This window comes from Dicentrarchus labrax, unplaced genomic scaffold, assembly GCF_905237075.1.
Source record: "Dicentrarchus labrax unplaced genomic scaffold, dlabrax2021, whole genome shotgun sequence".
NCBI lineage: Eukaryota > Metazoa > Chordata > Actinopteri > Moronidae > Dicentrarchus > Dicentrarchus labrax.
In genome coordinates this window covers 2,917,211-2,927,500 of record NW_026136717.1, presented here as the reverse complement: position 1 = coordinate 2,927,500, position 10,290 = coordinate 2,917,211, and the positions used below count along the sequence as shown (strand labels likewise).

The 10,290-nt window shown below is 42.5% G+C and overlaps 1 protein-coding gene across 1 annotated transcript; it reads right to left on the bottom strand.

Annotated features, from left to right (window-relative positions):
* Positions 1-3,430: 3,430 nt before the first annotated feature.
* On the bottom strand, positions 3,431-9,461 carry paqr9 (progestin and adipoQ receptor family member 9). Its single transcript, XM_051429048.1, has one exon. It carries the CDS (start codon positions 8,446-8,448, stop codon positions 7,288-7,290), a length of 1,161 nt encoding a protein of 386 aa, XP_051285008.1. The 5' UTR covers positions 8,449-9,461; the 3' UTR covers positions 3,431-7,287.
* Positions 9,462-10,290: the final 829 nt, after the last annotated feature.

Here is a 10,290-nt window from a genome sequence, read left to right as displayed (position 1 = left end):
CTGATGTTCCTTCACACTGTGAGTGGGAACATTTCCTATCCGGTCCTCACTTAACCAGCTGGAGGGTGCACTGCGCGGGTTTAATGAGAGGGAACACATATAGTACTGCCACATTTGTACTGAAATGCAGGTAATATGAGCAGCACTGTATTTCAGTCACACTAAATACAATGTACAAGTTGAAACAGCATTAGGAGTAAAATACCAGATGTTTGAAAACCCTCAGAAGCTAAATTAAATCCCAGTTTCCCCCTGAAGCAGTTACAAATGAAGTGTGTGCTGTGGCAGTGTTCCATATATACATATATATGTATATACTAACACATGAAGCTGCAGTATTTGAAACACTCAGTGAAATATTCAAATCCATGACACCATCTCTTTTAAACAGGAGACAGGTGCGTGCAGGTAGTTGAGGCAGTACAGTATTGTGGTTTGGCTGCTGATTTTGCCCACTCACCAGCACGGTCAGCAGTGGATGTGACTCACAGCTCATGCTGATCCAGGTACTTTAAATCGATTAGCGACTGATTGCTGCAATCTGTGCCAAAAATCACTGATGGTGATTTACACGTGCCAGGGGTGTCATTATCTTGATGTCTATAATTCTGCTTAAAAATCATGGACAAAAAGACACTCCCTATAACAGCATCATGAATCATCACGTTTTTATGTTTCTGTCAGTGTCAAAAGTAATGCAGTGACAGTTGTCTGAACATCCATGGGTACACTGCAAGCAGGAAGTGCTCAAGGCTAATTCAGCATACTTTTAATGGCAATTAGCCAAAATGTAAATGTAGAGGCTGTATCCCAAAACTAACTAACTGACTTTTGACATTGCCCAAAGTCTAAATAGTAGTCCAGTCTAAAGGCTGTTTCAAAAGCTTCTTCCACATTGCTTGGAAGTTCTGGTGAGGAATTTCAATGTATTGCCTAATTCAACATAAAAATGAAATCAAACACAGTGGAAGCGGCCTATGAATAGCACCTCATGTAAAAAAAAAATTCAAATAATAACTACACCCAGGTTGCGATAATGCAAATGCTCAGATTCCCAGATTAAATCCAGATGACAAGACCTCACTGTCCTGCTGCTATGGGGACACTTTTAACCATCAGGCGTCATTTTCTCCATGAACTTCTCGGACCACCTTCATCATGAGAAGATTAAGTGATACCACTGAATGTAGGGAGGATGAACTCTGGTAGGCTGTCAGGGAAAACGGCGATGGATGTCTGACACCTTCACTGTCATCCTCCTCCTGCTCCACTCATTCATTAGTGATTACTCCCAGCAGCCCCTGCTCTCTGAGAAATGACGGGTCTATCTGAGACTCCATTGATCTGGCAGTAGTTCCGCTGTACTTGAGGCAGGACTGAGGTTCATGTTTCACTCGCCGTTTGTCTGCAGCTCAGGACGTCACAGTAAAAAGAGACAGAGGGATGGAAAAAACCGGAGTGGGGGAGGTGTGGAGTTGAAAAGTTGACATGAAAAGCCAGCTGCACGTGTTGCCCGCACATATGACCCCGCCAAGGTCCAGCACACCTACAGCATGTGCACACAGAGCTGAGGGAGGGCTGCACTTGCAAACCAGCACATGGTCGGAACTCATTTGAAAACATTTGAATTATTCAAACCTTTGGAAACCAAAGACTTCAATTCACCTAACCCTTTGAGTTTGTCTGTAGCTATGCTAGCAGCTCTGAGCAGCTGCTGCTAGTTACACACTGGAACAGTGGTTCCCAACCTTTTTCCTTAAGGCACCCCTTTTCTATTATTGAGTAAAGTTCATGGATTTTGAATAGATTATTGTTCTATCAGCTCTTTGGTTGTTTCAATTTGACTTTTCTATTGCAGGAGGAGGCTGTTTATCAGAGACTGAAGGCTCTGTGAATATAGTTTGTGTTCAGCTATTCAGAGTTTAGATCTTAACTAATATAAACTTTAAAAATAACAATTCCATTAAACAAACTACAGATATATAGGCCAACTGTGTACCCCTTAAAATCCATAAGGCCTCACGACCCCCTGTGAGTGCTTGGTGACCCCTAGTGGTGGTTGCAGACCCCAGGTTTGGAACCACTGCACTAGAAAGCAAAACAGCAGCCATTTTACGACATCTGAAACTCTCACTTTTGAATGAAACAGGTCAATATTTTAAGGCCTTATTTTCTTTCTTTTGGCAATAAGATCAATATCAGTCTTCTGCATTAAGTCAGGGGTCACAATTTAGCTAGCCTAGCTTAGCATAAAGACTGGAAACAAGTGGAAACAGCTAGCCTGGCTCTGTCCAAAGTTCAAAAATACACCTTCCACAACTTCTAACTGTCTTATTTTATTATTTAGAGTTAGTAGCTGGAACCATTTCTGGACAAATACAAATCATTCCTCCGCCCAGCATGGACACTTGGTCCTCTGACCCAACTTCCCTCACTGGAACCTACTAGCCCAACTTACTAGCCCTCTCCTATATCATTGCTAACACTACCTATGACAATTTCAGCTATCAAACATAAATTCCATGCTAACCGTAATAGTCCAACCAGTTCAACAAGCAAACAGCATGGAGGGAGTAAGAGTTATCACCAAAACAAACCGCTCATTTCTTAAGCAAAATGCCAACCATCCTTACATCACATCATATAAGCTGTGTGTGCACAAGCACAGCACAGACCAACAAAATAATGTACACATCACACACAGCGTGTCACAAAAAGTATATCCAAGTTTGTGAATCCCATCACCATACATCAGTATTTGAAATGAATACAAAGTCCCATGTTACCATGTAACTGTTTCATTTGTAATGTGTAGTTAGGATACCGTCGTACAGCTTGACCACCATAGTTCACATTTACATACTAATGTTTTATTGTGAGATGCTGTTGATTTATTCTAAGAGGTGTACTGTTATACTGAAGTCCAAATTTTGCATCAGCATTAACTGATGTCATACAAGTAATTGGGATTATGTAATCAGATTACAAAAACAGTTAAATTGTCAAGGTTTACTTGACCACATTTTTGTCTTTATAAACCATGTTCATTTTAAAAATGTGTTTCATGATAAGCAATGCTCTGTTTACCCTCTGGATATCTTAATAGGGGAATGGGATGGATCTTAATACATACTTTGAGGTCAGAGCTTTGGTAAAGTCAGGAACACAGACTCAGCCCAAGGTATCATGGGACTGGCTAATAACAACAATGGTTTTCAACATGGAAAAATGGATCAATAACCACAGAAGACATCGGGTGTTGATTTGACCAACTTTAAATGCTAAATATGCAAAATGAATTTGATTTGCATTGAAAATGTTCAAAGTTAACTTCATGAAACTAAAAACATTTCCCATTTTGGCTAAATTCCGGAGCCAATACCCAACTGACACCCATCATAAACACAAAATAAATACACTGCCACAAGTATAACAGTTCGCTGCATAATTTATTCAATAAAACTCAAATCATTCATATTAGTGCTATTGAAACAACAATTAACATAACGGAGGTTTTTTTTTTCCACTTTTTCAGCATTAACACACCTATAATTATCCCCCACCACTACTAATTCATAGTTTAATGCATGTGTGAATAATGTATTAGTGTGGTTCTTCAGTCACCCCTGAGTGCTTCACTAGGTAAGATACAGTAGTCTGTAAGTCTTAACATTCACACACCGAACACTGCCTTGATTGATTCAAGTGTGTCATGCACAGTCTCGGAGGGCGAGGGATCGGTTTCAACGATGGTTCTTCTCAGTGACAGTGACAGAAATGCTCCAATGAGGTAGAAACATCGCTTCAACATCGTTATCTGAAGAATCTCTCCAACTGTCTGATTAGAAAGCACTACCTGAACCTGAAATAATACAGTACTGCTGACCCTTAAAGGAACATTTCGTGGAGCTTTAAAGCAGCTTTAAAGTGCACCATAACAGCATGATTATCACAACCTCTCAATGTGGTCCTTATGTACTCATTCCAGTGTTGTACATAATTAACAACTCTAATCAATGTTCTCTTGTGCAAATGAATGCATCAAAACAAGTAAATGTGCAGATATGAGTAGAGATAATACAGTGTTAATTAGAACATTTCTGGAAGTAGACAACACGAGTTATCAACATGTAAATGTGAGGTATGAGTAAGAGCTTACAGCTTAAGATTTAATGATGCATTCACATGGAATCAGACAGACGGACAGCACCTTCTGGACAGCACAGGAAAAACACAGAAACTGTCAGACGCAATGGCGAGACAGCAAAATGAAACAGATGTTTGGTCATGCCGTTTCATTAAACAATGGAATAAAATATATAAAATTTAATTATTTTGTACGTGCTATTTTATGTAATTAGCGTCTTGTCCAGATGCCCATGTTCTCTCCTTGTGTGAGGGAGCCTCCGGTTTTAAGGATGTCAAAAAGTTTAAATATTTTAACTTTGGACAATCACGGCGTCTAGCGTTTCCATGTGGATGCAGCACAAGTCCCTCTGAGACAGACTGCTTGACAGGACAAAATCACCAAGGACATGACAGAATCACACAAAAACACGCAGTGAAAACACACATTCTCCCAATTAATCTTGTCCATTCAGTGTGCAAATTAACAAGAACAAAGGAATTATTTTCTACCATTCAATATTTAAATCTTATTTCCTCTCCCCTCATCAGGTCAGGCTCAGGTTCACTACAGCACATAGGGCTCAGACTGCAGGCTAAAGTGGCTCAGATCTGATTTTCTGACAGTGTGAACAGCACAAATCACATGGAATCTGATCTTTACAGTTCTTATTCAGGCCACTTTCATAAGTGGTCCAAACCAGAAACAGGTCTCACTCTTTGCAGTGTGACACAGTCATATCAGATATTTACGTCAGTCTAGTCTCGTCACTTCAGGACCGAGAGCTGCTCACACTGGAATCTGATATGGGCCACATTTAACAAGGAGACAAAGAGCCAAACAAACAAAAGCAGATCTGAGCAATAAATCAGAATGGAGTGCTAAGGCTTGCAGTGTGAACGAAGCCGTACTGTCTTGTTAATGGACAGGAAAAAACTGTTTACTGAATAGAATTGAACCCGTCACTAAATGTGACCCAGCAGAAATGAAAATGTTTCATCAAACTAAATCTATGACTTTTAATCTGAATATGTGTTAGACTGTGTACCTATTTTCTTTTCTGCTGGGATATTAGAAAATTAGTTTAACCATGAAGCCTGTACTTTTGCTTTATTTGATCTGTTACTGACCGTTACCAGGGTAACACTATGTCTCTTGTCCCCCTTTCTATCTGGACATCTACTAGGAACACATGACAAACATGGATGCAGACAGTTGACACAGTCAAAGAGAGAAAAATTGAATTTCTTAATAAATTGGATTTAAAACAATCAAAACCAAACGTGGCCCGTGTCCGTAGCTATAGGCAACAAATTGGGGTCTGTTGGGTTTGGGTCTTTTTTGAGAATTCTAGAAAAAACTACAGCACATAAATAATTGATAACAATAAGGCTAATTGTCGCTTCATGCAGTTAAAAGTTGAGTAAAGAGATGGTAGTTTCTCCGGTAATGTGAGCATTTAATCCACATGGTGAATTCTTCTCCAACTTCTGAAATGATAAATACCGGCCGATCTTTAAAAACCCAGAAGGTCCTTAAACATTTAATGTTGTTCTGAAGATACTTCCACATTCCTCAATCGCTTGTCCGTCTGTTTTTTTAATGACGCTGCGGACAAAATAATTATTTGTCAGATGGTTGGAAGGCTACATAGTCCCAAAGATAAATGTATTTCTTTTTACTCTTCATCATGTGCACAAGAAAATGTCCTCTGCGAGACTTCAGGGGCTCTGTATAAGAGTGAGTGAGGATTATGGGAATGCCTTCAGAACTGCGCTCAGTGCTGTTAAATGGCCACTGGGTTTTTCAAAGATTGCCGGGTGTATATTTTTGAGAAACGTGAGGCTTAGCTCTGTGACATGAATGTAATGATAAAACACGAAAGGTACAAACTGCGAGGTGAGCAACTACCTGATCTATCCACCGAGTGCAAATCTATCCAGGAAGTTCCTGATAATGTAGTACAACTACATTATTGCAGCTATTGTTCCAACTATCACTTTTCCACACTATGGCTTTTGGTCTGAAACTTTGCTGTACATCACACAGCAACCTCTGGTTTCATTGTCCTCATTTCATCTACGTTCACAATGAACTGGAGCTGCTCAAGACACGCATCCACAGAGCGTGTACCACTTCTGCAGACAAATCCAGTACTCTTTTCATACTGATTAAAAAACATCAGATTTAACATCACATTTAATCTGAACTAGAGCACTTCAAGCAGTGTGAACGTAATCTATGTGGAACGAGTCATCAGTGGAATGAAAATCATACAGCAGATCACTGCACTATGAATACATCTCACATCTAAACAGACCAACAGAACATGTCAGCAGGACGTCATTATATGCTTCAGAGATGTTGCACGTCCTTTGAGGTTACAAAGCGAGCATGGCTTCTTAAGTTAATGACAGGGCGAGTCTGACTGGCCCCCCTGAAAGTGCTTTACTGTACGACTGATATGAGCTCTCAGCTATTTCTGTTGCGTCGTCAAGGCCACCGCACTTCCTGCTGCAAGGGTCACTTGAAAAAAGGGAGGAAATGAGACCGCGTGTGAGCGTTCGTGTAAGTCGAAGGAAGGGAAGGTGCGGTCAACAAAGGTCAGAAAAAGGATTAATTCAATGTGAAACAATGGGTTGAACTGCAACCAGAGCAGGGAAATTTCGAAAGACACAGTTTAAGGTCGGAGGAAGGGGAAACGCAACAGGAGAAACTACTTGACATATGGTCATGCTGACATTTAAGCCCATATTACCCAAATGTTATATCGGACATGTGTTTTCCGGGTTAGCAACACCTTTCCACTGTCCTCAAGTGTACAGTCCCTAGAGGTAGTTATTATTGCCACACTTCCTGTTGGAACATGCCGGGGCTCAGGGGACAGAACTGGCAAGGTCTTTCAATATCCACTCAACCAGACAGCCACCCTGTGGAGAGCTCAGAGTGTAATCCTTTCATCTGTCGTCGTCCCCAATTTCCCCCTATGAAAGCTTCTAAAACGCTGTCAAAGGGGTTGGAACATACGACGGACTTGAAATCTGGAAGGGAAATATTGTTTTACTTGTGCGCTTTTCTATGTGGCATGGCTCTGTATGCATGTGCAAATCTTCCTTCACAGTCGAGGTGATTAAAGAAAAAGATGTCTGGATGTCTCCTGATCAGTGGCATTTCAGGTGTTTCTTGGGGTGTTCCTTTGCCAGCTGGTCTCTCTGGGGTCCGTAGATGCAGTTGGCTCGCCAGGAGAACCACACAATGATGGAGATGATGGTGGTCTGGAGGAAGAGCATCACCCCGTAGGTGGAAAGTACGGTCGGCCCAGGTAGGCGGGAGAGGGTGGCAGGGGGCAGCAGCAGGGTCGGACTGAGTAGGATTGCCCTCACCTCAGCCTTGATCATGTGGAGTTCGTCAAGGATGGACAAAAACGTGCAACAGTGGAACCACTGGTGGCTGTGCCCCCAGATGTCGAAGCAACCCGGGGCTAGCCGCTCGGGGAACTTGCTGATGTTGAAGACAGCCGACACCAGTAGCCAGAGGCAGTGGCGATAGAAGAAGCTGGAGGTGGAGGTGGAAGCAGCAAAGGAGGTGGAGGTGGTGGAATAAGGTGATCTGGTGAGGAGGCGATAGAAGACTGGCGTGGAAGAGACGAGGAAGGGCAGGAGGAAAACCAGGGTTCGGATGACGTATCGATGCTTTCTCCACCTCTGGCGAGTGTTGCAGCAAGATAAAACACAAATGATTGCAACAACACACGCGCTCGGGATGTAGAAGGTTTCAAAGAACACACTGAACTCTGGGATTGCATAGAAGGATGTAAGAGCCCCTGAAGGTTCAGGTTTCAAGTCCATATGGGAGCCATTGTGGCCTCCGGTCTCCACTATCCCTGCCCGAGGGTGGATGTAGTAGTAGTACGCCAACGATGAGCCAACCGTGTAGGCGCTGATCGTGCCGTAATCCACAAAGAAGCAGACTTCTCTTACCACCAGAGACATGGAGTTGAGCAGGTGGGCCAAGCTGCTAGCCATTAGCAGACAGAACACCCCGATAAAGTAGTTCCACAGCGGATAGAAGAACGGGGCGTCACCAGGTGGTGCACCTTCCCAACCAAACACCTCCACAAAATAGTATAAAAAGATGAAAACTGGGAGGAAGTGTGTCCAGAAGTTGCCAGTTTCATTGGTGGGCCTGAACGCCGACAGTAAGCAGTCCTTCAGGCTGTAGTTTGGGAAGCGGTAGCCAGTCAGGATGAAGTTTTCTATGACCCGAGGCGGCACGTCTGTATGCCTCAGGAGAGGTAACGGCTGCCCGCAGTTCAGAAGCATAACGGCAACAGTATATGTTGCAGTCAGTCAAAAGAAAAGTCTGACTCTCTCTGAAAGCACTTCTCTTTTTATTGCTTGGCTGTTGAGTTTATTGCTGATCACAGCATTATTAGTGACCACAACCATACAATCCCTCGCTTTGGAGTAGATAAGGCATCTGCAGGCTGCCCCGGGTTCAAAAGACCTTTCAGCCCTGCTCTTCTTTGGACCTTTGATCGCGGCTCCACTGCGGGCCTCGTGAGCTGTACACTAATCCAAAGAGCAGAAGCAATACACTGAGAGGGAGTGTAGCACCCAGACGCCTCAGGCAACCTGCTTGCTTAATTTTCCCTTTTGGTTCCCTTTAGACTCCAGAGCGTTACAAAAGGTCACCAAAACATCCAGCATGCAATGCTTTTCATGCTGTTTATCTTCCCTTATTTTGCATAGGACATGGGCTGCATGGATGGTTCCCTCCACTCAGTCATACGCACATTCACTTGTCTTGTTGTGCATAGTTCCACAGCAGCACACAGAAAGGAAGGTCACTTATTACTGTGTTACAAGGTTGAACCGGACGTCAGTTAAAGTCTGATGAGATGTCCTGAGGAGCGTCCATTAAGCTCTGTGGTTATGTAGGTCATGCCGGCGTTGAGCACTATATCAGGATCCCGCAGGCTTCTATTCCTCCTGTCGTTCCTGCTCCATCAGCCCGTATCCACGTCCGACTTTCAGTTCATCCAGCTCCCATTCCGTTACAATGCAGGGCGCTGCAGAGGAGCACAACCCCCCGGGACCGGAGAGAAAAACGCTGTGCGTGCCGGTGATAAGTCCTTTAACTCAAGGTCACGTTAAAAACGCCATTTTATAACTACGACGTATATTTCGCGGGTGAACGCTAGCACACTGCCGTTAGTCCTGAGCCCCGGGAAGCTGGGACCAGCCGGCATTTCGGCGAGACACTGAGGAGAACGGGAGACTGTGACAGGTACCAGCGTCAAGTTACACGCGCGCTAATACCGGGGTTCCGGTTGTGAGTTTCAAAGTAAAACTCAGCGGTTATGATGTAACACTTTTCCCAGCATGAGCTATTTTTAGAGGTCATTTAAATTAGTTAGAAAGGACGTGATCGAGGTCTGTCAATAGATACTTATTATATGCACAATAACAAGGTGTGTTTATGCATGCCGTCCTACATAATAATAATAGTAATAAGTGTATTTGTATAGCACCATTTATTAACAGCGTTTACAAAGTGCTTTGACAGACAAAGCAAAATGGCCGTTGTGATACACAAAATCATGAATATAGACCTTTATGTCAAATTCAAATTAGCTTTCTTGGCATGACCATGTAATTCCCTACAGTATTGTCAAAGCAGACCGTACACTTATGCCACAATGTGAATATGATCATTCAGAAAGTAGGGGGAAAAATACACTATATAGTTACTACATATACTACAGTACAATGAAAAAGGAAAACGTTGGAACCTAATTCATCATAAAAAATATATATATAAACAATGAGATATAATGTGGAAAGACCAGACTAAATGTATGACAAATAATCTTGGTTTAATCCTTTCTGTTATTAGCTTTATCTATGGCAATAAAATAAAACTAATTCACCTTCAACAGAGGTCATTCTGGGACCTAGAAATGAGCTAATGAGCCAGGACAGGTTGAGAACCCCTTGTCTTGTTGTAAACACATATGATCTGCAGAATAGCATGCATAAGTAACAGTTAGCAGCCAGTGGCTAATGTAGCACTCTTCTGAATGGCATCTACTCAGAGCTGATATTGAGAGGTTGCAGTGAGTTTCCATTCTGAATAATAAGCTAAGACACCTTTTAAACTTT